This window comes from Haemaphysalis longicornis, unplaced genomic scaffold, assembly GCF_048455015.1.
Source record: "Haemaphysalis longicornis isolate Haplotype H1 unplaced genomic scaffold, Haemaphysalis longicornis Haplotype H1 scaffold_147, whole genome shotgun sequence".
NCBI classification, from domain to species: Eukaryota; Metazoa; Arthropoda; class Arachnida; order Ixodida; family Ixodidae; genus Haemaphysalis; species Haemaphysalis longicornis.
Genome location: NW_027526253.1, coordinates 325,371 through 343,220, shown reverse-complemented (window position 1 = coordinate 343,220; position 17,850 = coordinate 325,371). Strand labels below are relative to the sequence as shown.

General features: G+C 49.1%; 1 protein-coding gene across 1 annotated transcript in view; it reads right to left on the bottom strand.

The window, feature by feature from the left end:
- The window catches only part of LOC144165684 (guanylate cyclase 32E-like), a 58,598-nt gene that overhangs the window by 4,190 nt on the left and 36,558 nt on the right, over nucleotides 1-17,850 (bottom strand). The window contains exons 8-15 of the mRNA XM_077695493.1: nucleotides 16,585-16,699; nucleotides 10,884-11,132; nucleotides 9,778-9,954; nucleotides 8,740-8,923; nucleotides 7,547-7,696; nucleotides 6,020-6,218; nucleotides 3,747-3,887; nucleotides 156-279 (exon numbers count right to left, since the gene is read on the bottom strand). Coding sequence (XP_077551619.1) covers nucleotides 156-279; nucleotides 3,747-3,887; nucleotides 6,020-6,218; nucleotides 7,547-7,696; nucleotides 8,740-8,923; nucleotides 9,778-9,954; nucleotides 10,884-11,132; nucleotides 16,585-16,699 — 1,339 coding nt within the window. The remainder of the gene's footprint in view (nucleotides 1-155; nucleotides 280-3,746; nucleotides 3,888-6,019; nucleotides 6,219-7,546; nucleotides 7,697-8,739; nucleotides 8,924-9,777; nucleotides 9,955-10,883; nucleotides 11,133-16,584; nucleotides 16,700-17,850) is intronic.

Genomic DNA, 17,850 nt, shown 5'->3' with positions numbered 1-17,850 from the left:
CAAGAGCGTAAAACATGGTTATATTAGTCCTTTTTGGTAAGATGACATGTCATCACCCCGTTTCAAAGGGGAAACCAATAGGAATCGTCATCATCATCAACGTTGCCGTTTTTAAGTTGTACCCTAGCATAGCACTGACTAAGCAAACCACTAACCTCCATGGCAGTGCTCTGAGCCGACAGCCGGGTGAAGCCCACGATGTCGCTGAAGTAGATGGTGACGGAGTCGAAGCTCTCCGCCTCGACCCGCTTTCCGCGCTTCAGCTGGTCCGCCACGGTCCTGCCATGGCGTCCGATCAGTCAAGCAGAAAAAATAAAAGCCCCTTTCTCAAGATAAACATTATTAAAACGCGAAACTTCCTCCCATGCAACCAGAGTCAAAGCCAAAGTCCAAAATCCACTCTCCCAAAGCCGAAAATCCAAAATTCAAATCCAAAATCTAAACAGCCAACGTCCAACCCTACACCACCGAAGTCCAAAACCAAAGTCCAACCATGTTTAGAGAATGCATCGCATCATCATCATCACTTTCCTATAGTGTGGGTAAAGATAGCTTTCCTGCAGTGTATTCCATCGCCAACATCGCTTTCTTGCAGCGTGCTTAAAGGTGGCTTTCCTGCAGTGTATATCGCGATCATAAACGCTTTCCTGCAGTGCGTTTGAAGTTGGCTTTACTGTATTGCCTTTTACTCGGACGGACGACGCCATCAGTGGCGCATAGAAAGTTTCGCTTCAAAAATTGAAAGTTGTTTCGTTGTTTGAGAGTCATCACGTCGACATAGCGAGGCACATTTTTAACCTTGGAAACCGTGTTTCAAACCAAGAATTCGTTTTTTTCGTTTGGAAATTTTGTTAACGAAACGAGAGCGTCGGCAGTCCAGCTGCACTTAGGGCACTTTTAAAGCGAAGCTCCCTACGCCTCAATGATGGCGATGTAGTTGCGTCAGAACGCACTGCAGAAATGCCAACTTTACAGAGTACGTTTCCACGAAGGGCACATGACGATGATTATGATGATTGAAACGCGAAGCTTTCTCCGGTACAAACGCAAGGTGTACAATCTAATCAGCCAAAGTCCAGATCAACGGCAACGCTAGCGTAACCGAATGAGCACGTTCAGAAGACCCAGCCACGAACTGATAGATACAAAATCGTAACATCACATACGGTTAGCTCAGCGTTGTCGTAGATTTGGACTCTGGCTGATTGGATTGTGGACTTTTCTTTTGCACCGGAGAAAGATTCGCGTTTAAACCATCTTCAAGAAAGAGGCGTTAGACTTTTTTTTTTTCACCGACTATACAGCTTCTGCAAGTTCGTTTCTTTTTAACATTACTCCTCGCCCGTCCTTACGCACCCCTTTCCGCATTGAATCTTAATTACTATTCTTAGCTTTGTTTTATTAATAACTATTATTATTAATATTATTACTATTATTTTATCTCACCCTTTTATCTATCATAGAAGTCGTTTCTTTCTTCCTGATTTGTGACGCACGTGCTTTCGCAGCCATTCAGAATTTAGGCAGCGTTTCGTTGGTGCAGACGACGGCTACGCCGGCTTTTTGACTGAATTGCCATATAATGATTTCGCATTAGCGAAAACGTAAAGAAAAAGTTAAGTTTTCTTTCGAAAGTGAACTCTAGAACAGCTTCACAACGGCTCACATGGGCGACTTCGTGGATGTATACGATGCAAGAAAATAACGTACTTGAATTCTTGCCGAGTATAACGGCAAGACATAACACACAACAGAGGCGAGGCTGCTTAAAACATGTAACAGATGCTTCGTATAACGTATAACAGAAGCTGCACAGGAAAAAGAGAAGGCTGCTATGATTTGTGTCTCCATTTTATTTGCTACATTTATTTCCTCCGGCGGGTGTATGGCAACAAACGGAGGGGGTTGAGCAGCTGCTCCTTTCCAAACAGCCCGTCCCTGTCACAGCTACCTCAGTTTGCCGTTAATGCTGTTATACCAGCGTATGTCACCGTTAACTTGCGGTTATAAAGTCGTAGTCCGCCACTGTAACCTCGTTAAGGCTGTGTAAAGCCGAGAGGGAAGCAGAAACCCGTAAATCCTACAAGAAAAGAAAAAAAAAAAAGGAATGTAGCAAGCTCACACTAACTCAAAATTTTAAGGTCACGAAGCTGTACGCAACCTTCCCGGGCTTCACAACGGTCAAAGTCCACGACTGCAGCCGATTTGCTTCTTCTGCGCTGCCGCAATGACCTTTACTCCACCGTTGTTGCTATAAGAGTGAGCTTCCTTCATTTTTTTTTGGAAGTGATAATCATTGGACATCACCCTGGAGGGGCGTACGTACTCTATGACGTGCACAAGTCTTTCTCGTTCCGAGCAAAAGTTCGCCCGGTTACGGCGAGCGCTGCAGTCTTTCTCGTTCTGAGCAAGTGTTCCCATGATTACGGCGAGCGGTGGAGTTTTTTTCTGGCCAATCTTGGCCAGCCTCCCTAAGTGGGTATGCTTGGCTTGACAAACGTGTGCGCCGGGGACGCTGGGTGGCCGCCGCGAGGCACGCACACGCGAACGGTAGACTTTTCTTGGTTTCGTGAACTGCCGAGCTGTCGCCGCGCGGCCCGTGCTCACGTGCGCGCTCTTGGCAATTTCTTGGTGCTTTTAACTGCGGACACGAAAAATTACAATTTGCTAAACAGCGTCGCTGTTAAAAAACGCGGGCTTTTAGAATTTATGCAGATGCTTTGGTGAATCATAGCTACGATGTTTCCGCCTTTCTTTTGTGTCGTGTTCGAGCAATTTTTGCGGTGCCCCGATCCTCGTGAGTCACTGTCAACGTTCGGCTTCTTCGAGCACGTGCGTGCCATGCAGTGAAGCGTGATGTGCAGCCGTGCACAATTAAGCTCGCTTTATTTGAAGCGAGGGCAATGCGCACGTTCATTATACCTCCGGAAATTTGCCACTGTCCCTAATGCTTTGACAACTACCGCTGAAGAAACCACCATTGCGATCGCCGTCACCACAACCACAGGCATTACGGTTGTAACATCGTAACCATCGAGCTGAGGTTGCATGTCTTCCCCAGCCATAAAAAAATTCAAGCCCTGCATTAAATTTAATCCAGAACCACTGAATAAGCTACGCTTTACGTAAGCTAGCTTTTAATAAGTTAGCGTTTACTTAGTGACACTAATCTAAATTGTAGGGACTCCGGTACACGCCTCCCTCCCAGGGAATCAGGTGCCTCACGCCGCTGCCCTTGACACTGCCATCGAGGGTAAACTAGTCCGGGCACTGCCGTCGAGGGTGGATTATTTGGCCTGAGATACGTTATAAAACTTAGCGTTTTTAACAGGGCGAAGAATAGGAGAGAAAACACGGTACGCTGCGCACGCAACGTACGCAGCACTATTGCCTATACTCGGTGACAACTTAAGAACGGCACCGGTAGCTGCCGCTGTGCCTTATCACCGTAGCCGGATGTTTCTCCGCGCGGCGCAAGTAGGGCGTTACTGGGAATATTTTGAACATGGCGTGAGCCGTTCCCGTGATTTTTTGGACTTAATATGCTTATAAACGACTCTAGTGACGACAAACAAACTGCGTGAGACAAGGCAGACGATATCACGCATTCATAGCAAACCCCTTTCAAAACGCGCGCGCACTGACGTCACGGGTCCGGCGCTTTGGCGGAGTGATACACTACATGAGGTGGTGCCGTTCTTGAGTTGTAACCGAGTACAGTGGCCTTTCTTTCACCCTTGTTTTACCTGGGCAGCATCTCGTAGAGCAGGGCGTCGGCTCGGCGCTTCTCCTGAGCCAGTTGGTCGGTGCGCTGGTCGACCAGCGCCTCCAGGTTGGTGGCGTACGTCTCCATCATGGCCAGCATGTTGTCCACGATGCTCGGCTTGCTGCGTCCACCATAGAGAGAAGAGGTGGCTTCCAAAGTGCGTGCGCGATAACAGCAACTCCGTAAGCTTGAAAACTGCTATACGTTGTTACGTCGTTTTTACGGCGCAAATGCTTTTTGCGTAAAATACATTCCAATTTTCGTACTGTGTGCTCTTTCCTGCGCGATATACCTAATTGAGGAGGGCGTGAGAGGGCGTGGGGAGGTACTGATGAGGAATTTCTTTGGCCATGTCGCTCATTGTTACAGACGGTTATCACTTTAAAATCTCCTTGTTTGCGGGACTGAAATTTACAGCAAGCAGTTTGAATTTTCCGGGGCGTTCAGGGGCGCTTACGACAACCACATCATTCTCTTTATCTGCAAACAAAAATTTGTTTAGCTACGAGTGTGGCATTTTACACGCGTCACCTTCAGGCACGGTCCCGTTGGGGAAAAATGGCCGGTGACGAAGCAAAGAAAACTGCACGGAGTGAAGGGTGATGGTACAGTTTATTAAACAATGATAAAGTGATAGTTTACACCGATGTGATATGATTAGTGCGCGAAGTTTGAGGGCCGTGACGGTGGCCGGTATGGCGTGAATAATCCGAAAAGATGAAACGAACAGAAAGATTTCGAATGTGTTCAATTTGGTCAACTAGATGGGAATGGTCATTCCAAAATAGACCTCGTCAACTGTATATTCGCATTCACTGATAACAAATTGAGAAGTGCTATAGTCTAGAGCACTCTAACCCGGTGTACGGTTTGAAAAAAAAAAAAATAAATGTCTCGCTTCTCTTAATCCGTATTTTGAGCGCAGCAGCTCCGATAATTTCATTTTGGTATACAATGTTGTAAATAATTTATAAAAGACATACGTATGTACGCAACCATCGGCGGCGCGCACCACTGGGCCCTGGCTTCGGCTAACCTCAGCCTCAGCGCGTTTAGTAGCAGCGGCGGACGAGACACCCGTTCTGGCTGCATCACTATAAAGAATTGCGCAGGGTAAGAGGTTTATGTAATGTTTATATATAAGGCTTACATAAGGTTTACATCTCAGTTTTCTCTTCTGATAGAGAGACTTCTATGTGACTGCAACGCAACAAGGAGATCTCAGGACACAGCTGTTCGCGCCGCCGCCGCCGCTAAGCCTCGTCTAGGGCGGCGCGCTTCACAGCAGCCGCCACGGACAGTGCCACGCCCGCCGCTCTCCTGCTCACTTTCCCGCCATTTTTAAAGACGATAGTCTTTCTTGGGCTACTTAAACCCACAAATTTTGGTCTGTCTGTATGTCTGTCTGTCTGTAACTCGATTCAGCCACCCGGCCAAAGTAAAATTGGTATTGCGCAATAGTCTTATATGCTCACAGCCAAATGTAAGCGTCTAAGCCCGGTTTATATGTTCATACTTGTCAACTTTGTTGAACAAGAACAAGACATTACGCAAATATGAAACAGGAAATTAGTACACCAGGGATATTTACAGTGTTTCTTTATTAAAAAAAAATTCATGGATGCTTGGTTTTTCGATAGCAAATGATATTTTATATCTACTGCAGAAAACCGCCGCCTCCTGGCGGCATATAAAAAATCACGCAGCAACAGCAACGAAGTTCCACTAGCTAGGTTCCACGTTCTGCTTGCAACGCACGTGGAGCACAGCCACGCGGTTCTATAAACCTTCAAGTCGGCCGCCTCCATTCACGCGCGTCTCCGCCGTACTGCAGCGCTGGCATCGAGGAACCCGGCCTGTAGCAGTGGAACGCGGTAAATTCAAATCGCCTTGCGCAAAACCTTTAGTGTGTTTACCTTGGGATGAGCGCGACGGTACAGGAACAGCATGAGAGGTGAGCGGGAAAGCAGAAGGGGGCATTTCCTCGGCAAATGTCTACAAAGACTATCGTCTTTTGACGACATTTGCACATTTGCAACGAAAAGAGCAAATACGCGGCCAAATTTTTTCCTCCCCTTTTCTCCTCATGCCACAACTCTTTCCTTGGCTTTCCTCGTCGAAACGTCTCCGCTATGACCATTCTGTCTCCCCATCCGCTCCGGGCTCATCGTTCGCTCGTCCTATAGTGTCAAGGTTAGGCACTGCATCGCGTAATCTAAGGGTTGCGCGAAAAAACGAGCTTCGCAAGCTTACAGGCCCCGACGCATGGGTCTGAGCCATGCGCGAACGGCCTTGAAGTCGGGCCGCTGTTCGGGCGCCTCGGCCCAGCAGTCGCTGAGCAGCGCTCGCACGTAGTCTGCGTCCCACGGTTCGGGAAGCTGGGACAGCGGGGGCCGGAACGGACACTTGCGGCTCTCTACCGGCGGAGGATGGCGCACACGTTCCACAATCTCTGCAAGAACCATCTCTGCGTGAATCAGCCTGCAAGAATCGGTCCGTTCCACAAACTCTGCAAGAATCAGTCTGAATCAGCATGCTGGTATTTTGGATGTAAACATAGTGCATTATGAGATATCCTTTGGCCTCCCACGTAATCGTTCAGCCCATGTTATCAAAGGTTGGTCGTATACTCGGCAACTTCGAAGTGGTTCAGTGGATGCAATAACAATAGAGAGTTTTAGCTAACCGTTTTCGACGGTCCGCTCCGGTATCGGCGGCCCGCTTAGCGCAACCGGAGCCAATGCCGTTCGCGGCTTTGCGCGCCACGCATGCGCAATGGCGCTCCCGCTTGCTATCGGCGCGGAGCGGAGCGTGAAAAACGGTCAGCTAAAACTCCCTAATTAAGGAACAAGGACTACATGAGCATAGCTCGTCCTCAACTTCGCCACACCCCCTCCCGCTTCCTTATTTTTACAGCGAAGCTGTTTAGCAAATCGTAATTTTTCGTGTCCGCAGTTAAAACTGCCAAGAAATTGCCGATCGCGCGCACGTGAGCACGTGTACGTGAACGCGGGCCTCGCAGCGTCCGCCCGAAAGTTAACAAAACCAGGGAAATGCCCACCGCTCGTGCGTGCGTGCCTCGCGACGACTGCCCAGCGTCCCCTGCGCACGTTCGTGAAGCCAGGCATATCCACTTATGGAGATTGGCCAAGATTGCGGCGACCGCCCGGCAGTTAAAAAAGACCAAGAAAATTACAATCGCTCGTATGTGCGTGCGTGGCGGCAACCGCCCAGCGTCCCCCACGCACGTTTGTCAAGCCAAGCATAGCCACTTAGGAGACTGGCCAAGACTAGCCCCCCCCCCCCCGAAAAAAACTACAGCGTTTGCCGTAATCGCCGCAACACTTGCTCGGAATGAGAACGACTCCAGCGTTTGTCGTAATCGTGGCGAGACTTGCTTGGAACGAGAAAGACACTTCATAGCGTACGCCCTTCCAACGTGGTGCCCAATGATTATCACTTCCCCCCCGAAAAATGAAAGAAGATCAGTCTTTTAGCAACAATGATGGAGTGAAGGTCGTTGCGGCAGCGAAGAAGCAAATCGGCTGCAATCGCGGACTCAAACCTTCTTGATGGTCGTGAAGGTTGCACACAGCTTCGCTATCTCCGAGTCTTGCGCGTTAGTGTGCGCTTCCTTAATTTTTTTTTTTTGGTACAAAGCGGCACCAAGGGAGCAGGACTGGGCTAGTGCATGCTGTTTCAGCTGTCAGACTTCGCCTGGAACTGGAACTTGGCACTTGTTCAAAGATGTCATCCGAGTCAGCAGGAAATACATATTACCGGTTGGGTTGAGATTGGTCTTTCCGAAGGGTCCCGCCCTGGCCAGAGTCTCGAAGAGCACTATTGCGAAGGAGTAGACGTCGCCACAGGGCGTGCCTTCCGGCGGGCCGTCCGGATCCCGGAGGAGCTCAGGAGCGCGCCACAAGAGTCCTGCGCGTGGACGTTTTGGAACGACCAGCTTGTTCCAAAGCCTGTTTTCTTATCGCTCTCTTCTGCAAAAAACGGACCCACACGGAACGTGTTCCGTTCTTCCTAAAACCGGCTATGCGGAAAAGAGAGACCAGTCGGACCATGCCGGGCTCAGTCGGACTAAGAAGAAACCACCCTTTAAGGACGCGTTTTGCAGAGAGGGACAACGCGGATATTGGAAGAAAGGAGGCCTTATACAGATGAACCCTTTCCTGCTTCTATTGTTTACTTGAAATGAATTCATGCTTTTTATACTGTATAGTCCCTTATATTTTTTAAAGAGCTTGCTGTACTGTTATTTATTGCTGCCTAAGTTTTAGGGCCGAAGCCCCTTAGGTGCTGGGGCTGTTGGCGTCGCCTGTCGTCGCCGTAGTCTCATGTAGTCACGGTGCTCAAACACCGGGGCACTCGTTAACGCCTCGCGCTAGAGAGCGTCGTGCTTCAAATACAAGATACTTTTGTTGCAAAGCTGTAGACCTCTACCTCCCAACGGCCCGTTGGCAAAAATGCCAAGGCGCCAAGAATACACTTATACACTGCATTCGCCCCTCCCAGGGTTTCACGTTAGCGGAGATGGCCCGGGATTTTTTGCAGTTATTAGGCAGTTTTAGCATATCGTTACCATGTTTACGTTACCGTTTACCGTGTTTCCGGGAGTAGACTGCGCAGCGCCAGAGTTACCGCGAACGGTAACTTACCGGCACAGGCTTCACCGACGCGCAGCGCTTCCGGTAACACGGTAAACGGTAACGCAAACACGCTAACGATATGCTAAAACTGCCTATTACCACTGTTGTTAACTTACCGAGGGTCCCGGTACAGTCATCCACTTTGAGACCCTTGTCTATTATTGTTTCTACTTTTGTGTTATTTGAATAATGCACTTCAGTAAACTTCTTTGACTCTTTGAACGTATTTGCTTTTTTTCTTGCGCCAAGAGGTGCAGCCCTAAAGAATCCATTCACTTTCAACGCGCCCGATTTGAACCCGAAAAGACACTCAGCTGTGGTCCCTGCAGGGTTTCGGGCGGTCTCTCGGCCGGTGCAGGGTTTCGTCGTCAGCATTGTGCTTCAGCTGCGCCAGTCCGAAGTCGGCCACCTTGAGGACCCAGCGGCTGTCGACGAGGCAGTTGGCCGACCGCAGGTCGCCGTGGGAGCGAAGGGGGCTCTCGTGCAAGTACACCATACCCTGAGGCGTGCCGAGGAAAACCGTTGCTTGTGTTGCACGAGAGCTTAAAATCGGAAGTGCGTATGAAGTATATTTATTCATGGACCCTAAAAAACCTTAACATGCCTGAAGAAAAGAAACTCTCTCCTTTTCGATATGTGCGGTGCCAAACAGACGTTCTTTCGAGGGTTCAACATACCGTGTCCGAGGTCGTTGATGAAGCCCCTGGAACCGTAAAGTTCATCAACTCACCCACGTGAGAAAATGCGGTGCCCCACTAAATGCCCTCCTGGCAGTGAATACGCTTGCCTGGAACACGCAGTGGAACGCTTGCCTGGCATCACCGCGTTGAAAAAACTGGTTCTGACGGAACGGGTTCCGTAAAAGGTCGCCCCTGGAGCGAATTTGGCAGGAACCGGTTTTTGGGAGGACGGAGCCCTAGTCGCTGCTGGAGCGAGTTCGAGGGAAACCGGTTAAACCCAATGGTTCCGTTTTACCAAAAACCGGTTCCCTCCGTATTCATCCTAAGGAGGGGATTTCTTACGGAACCCCTTTCGTTAGAGTCCGTTTTCGCAGCACGGAGAGACAAAAAGCTGGTTTACGACAAACACCCGGATCCGGTCGGGAGGGGTGGCTGAAACTACGACGAGACGTCGCCCACATGAAATGAAAATGCACACGTAACGCGTTGGCGCTGGAGAAAGTCGTATTAGGTGCCGAAACTTCAAGTTATAGTTTTTGTAGTGTCCGGCACACACGTTGTTTCGATTGTTATAACGCTCCCGCGACATCACACCCCATCCCGAGTATACGCGCACCTCGCTTCGCAGACTCGGTGTACGATTTAAACAACGACGTTACGTCCTCCTGCTCACCCGCACGAGGTCGGCGACAAGCGAAGCGACGAACATGGCGTCCAGCTTGATGTGCTCGTTCTCGAGCAGGTCGCGCAGGCTGCCTCGGCTGCAGTACTCGCTGACCACGCACACATTGGGCGGCTCCACGCACACGCCCACGAAAGAGCACAGGTTGTCGTGCCGCAGTTCCCGGAGCTGCTGGAGGAACCGATAGCACCGATTGGGGTAAAGTTGTAGTAAGAGGCGATGCTAGGCAAGCTTCCTCGACGGAATGTAAGCGAGCAATGATATAAACCAACCGACAATGCTATAGGCGATACTAAACAAATTGTATAACCCCAAGTAATACTACGTGTCAGTGCGGTTGGGATGTTCGACGATCCGGTTTTTGCTGTTGTAGCGTATTGTGTTATCGAGATCGTAACGACTTCCTTACACGCGACCCTACATTAATGACGAAATGAAACGATGTCTGCTCAACAGGTTCGGTGTTCACCGAGTTACGTTCATTGGTAAATACACGACTAAGCGGTTTCACGTATTATTAAGTTAATAGTTGAACGTATGCCCCAATTAGCGAACGATCACAAATACAACGCCCAGTGACCCAATATCTGAGCTACACGCAAAAGAGGTTAATCCTTACCGAGCAGACAGCGAGCACCGCATATTGGTTATTTTAAGAGACATTGGCTGGTCAATCATTACATGGACCAACTGATCAGATGGAGCGATTGATTGACTCAACATGCCAACGGGTCTTGATCTACAGTCATGCCGATGAAGAGAAAAGAAGCCCGGAGATTCTTTCAACGGAGTAATTCACTTGCCACAGAATTTACCCCTATTGACTCTTGAGGAGAGAGTAAAGGTGCTCTTTTTAGAGACTCCCGGGATGCCATCACACCAAGAGTCAAGAGAGAGTATCCAAGGACTATGTAGGACGTTGTCGCTACGTCTCCAAATCTGTGAACAGGGTACAGTTGAATACTCTGTGACTCCAGCAAACAGATTCCCCCGACTCTTTTAACAGTCTCAGGAGGACTATTAGACCAAATGTCGAGTGGGAGTATGCGTGAGTCTAGGGCGAGCAGCCCGCATGACCCGCCACCGACACTACGCACCATGTTCAGGTGCATCTTGATGCCGCGCGTGATAACCAGGGGCGAGCGCCGACGGATCCTCTTGACGGCGCATAGGCGTCCCCGGTAGACGCCGACGGGAGCGTACAGCTGATGCGAGTAGCGGAATTCGGGCTGCAATGACAGGGACAGCTGGGATGACGCCGTCGGCACCGGCGCCAGACCACCGGTCTGCGAGCTGCCATCGCCGTTGCTGCTTTCTGCCTGTCCACCACTTGCAGCACCATAGCTCTGGAGAGAAACGGGTAGACATAGGACGTGATATTCCACTGCCGCAATCATTAAATAACGCCTAAAAGCCATACGCCTAACCGGTTTTGTGCGATTGGGTACATATTTCACAGGGAGAACAGAATGTGTAGGCCCAGAGGACCAAGCGGGTTACTTTTTTGAGGGGCGAAGCTCCTTAGGGGCTCGGGCAATCTGCGTTTCCTGCCGGCATCTTATGTCTTCAAGGTAAATGAAGCTGTCAAACGATCGTCAAAAACAAGTGTATAATGGATAAAACAGGTTCAAAATGAACTAACATGATTTAAACTAATTTGAAATACAGGAGTAATCAGCATTTAATAACCAAAAATTCTTAAATTCCGTCTCAAAATTGGTTTCAAACGCCAGGTTTTCTCCTGTAAAGCGTATTTCTTAGCATGCTGCGGCGTGTGACACGAAAACAACTTACGGCTAGTTCTTTATGCAATTGCTTAAATCCCGTTAAACGCAAGAGAGGGCGCCACCGCCTCAGCAAGCGCGCGATTGCTCCTCCCACCGGCACTTTTTCGGCGCCCAATCAGCGCGCGCCGTGTGGCAAGAGAGGGACTTACAATCTTTGAATAAATCCGCCCCTCGCCACATTTTACGTTAGTGGAGACGGCCCAGAATTTTTAGCCATAGAATGCCTTTGAAATTTTATGTTAGCATTACATTTCTGTAAGCATTACATCTGTTGCAGGTACCAAACCCATCTTCGATTTTGTTCTGCATGCCCGCTGTATAAATCGAGCAGATATCTTTACGGTTTGTTAAAAGGTCCAAGACACACGGGAGACAAATTCATCTCGGTTTGTACTTTTCGGCGTCACTGGAAAAATTCCTTTGCGAGGGATTGGCCAAAATAACAAGACCAGTAGTGACTTTCTAGGTAGAATTTTGTGGCCATCTGTCCCGGGCCCGTACCTACGTTTTGCACGAGTTTTCACGCGTGGATCATGTCCATGCTGGGGGGGGGGGGGAAGGGGGGAGATGGACCATACGTAGACTGTATGTGTAACGTGCCACTAACGCCGGCTCGTTTGCCTCCTATCCAACTTCCTTGCCTGCTATTTCGAAATATTTAAAATCGCACTTCAAGCGCTTGACTACTTTCTCAAAGGGTTGCACGTCTACTAAAATTTTTTTGCAGCGAATCTGTTCGTATTTTTTGTGGTGTCTGTGCGTAGGAAGGAGGTGGGAGCAAGCCGAAAGCTGCAGGAAAGAAACACCAGCCAACAATAAAATGAACGCTACACAGTCGCTAACGTTTCACTCAACATCAGAGGGTACGTCACCCTATCGACTTTTATGCAGGTGACCACGTGAACATATGAAAAACGAAAGCTCGAAGGCCCGCCACGAACACGTGCACAGCCAACCGGCGACCACGTGGACATCGCCGGCCATCAAGGCGCAGTAGGTTTAGCACGAAGAAAGAACGAGAGGCGGAGGGTGTAGAACGAGTAGCTCGGCACCTCACATCTTCGCTGGCTATCCGCACCTATAGGACAGGATGGCTCCTCGATATGCTAAGCGAAGTGTATATGGCCAGGGTCCCGTGTATTTTTTGTCTACGAACAAAACACTCTCGAGGCTGCACGTATTTTGAAGTGTGATGTGTCCTATAGCGCGATGCGTTGGCAAGAAAACGTCTCGGGGTGTGTCATATTAGTGCGCCGTCACCACCAAAGTCACACGCCCTTCAAAACATTAGTTTGGACCTCATGTTTATATACATCTCATCACTTGGATGCGCATCTTGAACAGGTTAGCTTAAAATCATGCACTCCTCCGTCTAACGACGACGACGGTTGAACGCGAGGCTTTCTCGTGCGGGATTCTTTGGTTGTCATCTGGGTTTGGAATTTGACTCGCAGTTATAAGTTGGACTTTGACTTGTTGAACTTTGGCTTTGACTCGCACCCAGTTTGGACTTTTGATTGAAGCGGCTTTTGCTTTGACCTTTCACCATTTGATTTCGCACGAAGAAAGATTCGCGTTCAACAACCATCGCTGTTAGACGCAGGGATGCTAGGTTTTTAGATGCGACGCTGAGAGGAGCATCTCTTGCCGGCGGCCCTGTCCTGCGTGCGTCCGTTATTGGCGGTGAGCGCGAACACAGGCGGCGCTGCGAAGCGCGCCTCCGTGACGTCAGCTTAGGGATTCTCGCATTTGTCGTCTGCTTCCCTCAGGATCGCACTCCCTGCTGTTTCTTTGCGCTCAGTCAATGTCTGATGCTTGTCCGCCCCAGAATTGGCGTGTGGGTAACTTTTTAGCATAATAATAGGCTTAAAATCGCACACACTAGCTCATGGTGTCAATTAAAGTATAGTTTTGGATACCGCTACGGGAGAAACATTGCCGGCGCCGCCCCATTCCTTGCGAAGCCGGTACTGTGCGGAGCGCGAAGAGTCGGAGCTAGGCGTCAGCTTCTCATGTAAGCATTCGAACAAAAGGATCAGTCAGTTGCTAATAACCGACAACAGCGAAAATGGAAGACCAAAACAAATTCTAGGCCTTCAGGGCTGTCGGCTTTGGCAGAAGGCATCACGATTCCCGGTAATCATATGTAAGGTAAAACAGTTTTTGCAACCTTGCCGAACGCTCGAACGCGTTTTGTCACATCACTTTACGTTGTCAAGGCATGAAAGTTTGCCGATATGCACTATAGACTGCAAAAACTGTAGGTTGAGTTCCAAATAACCCAGTGTGTATATACGCGCGTGCTGATTCTATACCAGGCATCTAACCAGTATGGAGGTTTATTGAGCAAAACGAGTCACGTCTTCGTTAAATTTATAGTAACACATATATGTTTGTTAAGACGTGGAGGGATATTTCGGAACATTTTGCACAGCCATATCTTCCCGATATTCGGATATGCGTTATATGAAAACTGCACTCAAGAGGAGGAGGAGGAGGAGGAGTAAAGGGAGGAGGGGAAAACTTTGTTTAACAATTAAATCGATCTGGTTAGTGGGCCGAGTCCTCAGTCCAGGACAAGAGAGTAAAAGTAATTTTCTTCAAATCATAGAACGCCATCGCGAGTAGAATAGGATTTGTTCTTCGCGCCTGGAAGGGTTAAAAAGCAATAAAGAGCTACTTGAAATTCTTCTTCGGTTTCGAGTCTTGTAATATATGCAGGTATACTATTTATTACGTTAGTTAGCGAGTATATCATGCCTTAAACACCGTAATCATGTCATCATTGTTCGATTTGAGAGTCAGTTCGTTATGATAACGATATAATTACGATAGTAATTCGGAGCACAAAAGCCGCCTTCGAGTACTGTGGACCACGTTGTTTAGGGCGCGATCGCGGTGGCGTAGCACAAACCTTCTCATTGTATTTGCGTGTGAATAAACAAAGCACGCTGAGGATATGCACCTTCTTGCACGCAGCCGTAATGAAAGCCAATTTGTGAAGAAGGGAATGTATGCCATACAAAATGAAGGAAATATCCACGCAACCTTTGTGAGGCTCCCAAACATCGCCAAACCTCCTAAGTTGGTGACGGCGCAGAAAAATTAATGCGTTGGGCAGAAAAAAAAAGCAAGAAACATTAATCTGATACAAGACAACAACGAAAGAAACACAAGAAAGCCGCTTTATTTCCTGCTGTGCGATGAGCGTGTAGAGGCCGCTGCTTGGTACGTAGTATTAGACTGTTGAGTCTTCATAGGAGCATCTCAAAAATACTGCAGGGAAGCCTACGCATTTTGAATACTTAACGAGAAGCTCTGATCACTGATCCTCGCGAATAGGCAAGAAAGGACGAGTTACACACGATCTTCTGACTGTTCTCTATCTCTTCGTGTGTTGCAAACTTGTGGGGGATACAGCTTCAAATTATTCAGATGCATCAGAAGCTGGCAAAATAACTGAGTCGCTAGAAATACGCTTTTTAACGCACTACAGCAACGAAGCGGGCGATTTCTAGCCCAGGCACTGTTGCCCCTCGCAAGCGGAGTGTAGCAGACGACAGCGGCGCGAATCCCTAAGCCGACGTCAGAGCCAGGGGGCGCCACTCAAAGATCTCACCGCCAATTCGCGTCCGCATAGCTGCGTCTCTCCTCCGCTCGCCTCCTCTCCTCTCTCCGATAGCGAACGCTCTCTCCCAACATCTGCGGTCGCGCTGCGCGCGGCTGCGCACTGTGCGCATGTGCAGTACTCTCTCTGTCCGCTGTCTCCTCTCCTTCGGGAGCGCTGCGCATAGAAGCGGAGTGCCGTGCTCCGGCCGGTCTCTCAGTCGACGGTCGTCCGCGCTTGCGCTTGCGCTTGCTCTCTTGCCGTACCCGACGATTGCTTGATGCGACGCCAATGGAACCCCCTTCAGCGTCGCATCACACCAGGGTTCCCGCGAGGGGAGGTGGGTGTAATTTTCTGTCTAATTTTGCAAGTCCATGCACTCCTCTCTGAATCCGAACTGCGCCGATCGGTTGTGTCGGGATGTCGCGATCGGAGAGACGTCGGCTTCATAACGCGAGGGACCCGGGTTCGATTCCCACCACGGGAAGCGCTTTTTTTCACTTCACTTCACTCACGATCATAATAATTTTCAGAGGTAGCTGGCTTTACTGCAGCGTATTTTGACGCGACATACGCCGTCAGTGAGACATAGACAGCTTCGCTTTAAATAGGTACCATTAGCAATATCCAAGCATAATTTAGACCTGAAGCTTATACGCATATGCGTTTTGAGTGAATTCTAGTTATGAATGGGCGCCATTTCCAAGATCAGCGGAGTCAAAAAAAAAAAAAAAAGGCAGCACCTCCACTCCGTGGATGATGGCGAGGGTGCGGAGTACGGGGACTCGAAATGACATGCAAGTTGCGCCCCGAGTGACATCCGATTTGCGCCCCGACTGTCATTCGATTTGAGCCGTGAGTTGCACCTAAATTATTCCCTAAATGAAACTGCAACTCCCGGCTCAAATCGAATTTCGGTTAATTTTCACTCGATGGTTGTGTGCGCACGGATGTACGCGGACGGACATTGGGAGGTCCTAAGGTGCCCCGCACCGTTACAGGCGAGGGAGTAAGCCGTTTGACTCCCGGTTACTAACTCAGGGTCGGAGCCCAATGGGTAAGGCAACTGACACTAACTCATGTCTGGTACACCAGACACAGGCTCGAATCCTGCCGGTGCGTGTGACTTTTTGCGATTGCAAATGCTATGAGCACGGGCGCGGACGGACATTGTGCGGTCCTAAGATATACTCCGCACCTAATAAATGTCTTTCATTCGGATAACAGCTGTCAACGCCTTAAAGAAACAAAATCACCTTGTACCTTTGCACCTAACTTCTGCCTCACCCCTATGTCGTTAAGGGGGGTCATGGAATGGTTTGATTCTACTGTACACATAGTTTACGGACGTTCTCTTCTAGCTTTTTGGTGTCAAGATCGCCGAGCTATAAGGAACGCACGTACGGCAGAGCTGGGCACCTTGACGGCAACCGCGTGCGTGCCTCCTCCGCCCATCTGTATCTCGTGGAAATCGACCTTCCAGAGAAGCCTGTCCAGCGCCTGCTCGTGGGCCCAGTACCTGAAAAGGAAGGCACCAAACGTGCGCGCATGCGCTACATCACATGTACTGCATGGATTCGTTTCATTGCCACGAGAGTAAATTACGTTGAAGAGCTTTACACTAAATGGATTTACGTTACACGTTGTCTTCTCTTCTCTGTTCAATTCAACCATGACACAACAAACTGTACTACCCCGTTACCCGCCGCATTCCACGAAGCGTACTCCACGTTATCAGTTACATTACATGGTTGATGTGAATCTCGTTATATTTCTTCAATTAAACGGGTCACATTGCATTATTCGTAATTTTTGTTCCGTATACACAGCGCCTTTCACGCAGCGTTCGCAAACTCATACTTACGTTGAATAGACTTCAAGCCTATATTGCCACAGTTGTTGCTCGGAAACCTTTGAACCTATATTACTAGAGTGATCCGCTTTTACCAGACCAAAGCGCTGTTTTCAGCAGAAGGCTAAAGGTCTCCACTGTGGATCATTCACACTAAGCCTAATGGATCCCGACACTCGCCCTCCTCTAAGCGCGCACCTTGAGGACATTGCCATAGCTACAACATTGCAGCCGTTCACCAGTAACCTTCAGTAATCGTTTTGCTCGATGCCCTAAAACGGGATACTATATCTAAATACTTGTTTTTTTCCCCACTACTGTTTTTAACGCTATACATACCGTGTTTGCACGATTCTGACGCGCCCCCGATTTTAACGCGGAGGTAAATTTACTTGGGAAAATTCCCCCAAAAATTGTACGATGATATATATGAACTACGACGGGAAGTCCCACCGGAAATCGCGCGATGATGATGCTTAGCGGGTTCCCCTTTGTAACGGGGTGGCGTTGCACAGCGACCTTAGTCTCAACGACACTGTACAGGTGCCGTCAGAAGTAACTGGAGCACGGGAGCTGTGGCCGAACTGCATAGGAGCGCCGTGCAGCTGCACAGGCAGTAAACTACAAGAGCAGAACACGCATGCGTGCCTACCGACGTCGATAGCCCCTCTATACTTCTTAACCCACTTCTGTTAACGCGATTTCGAGCGCTGTTCGCCGAATATTGGTCTCGGCGATGGCGCTGATAGCAGACCTACCTAAAAATATTAGAAAAGAAAAATCATCACTTCAGATCCCTGCGATTGCGGCGGCTCTCC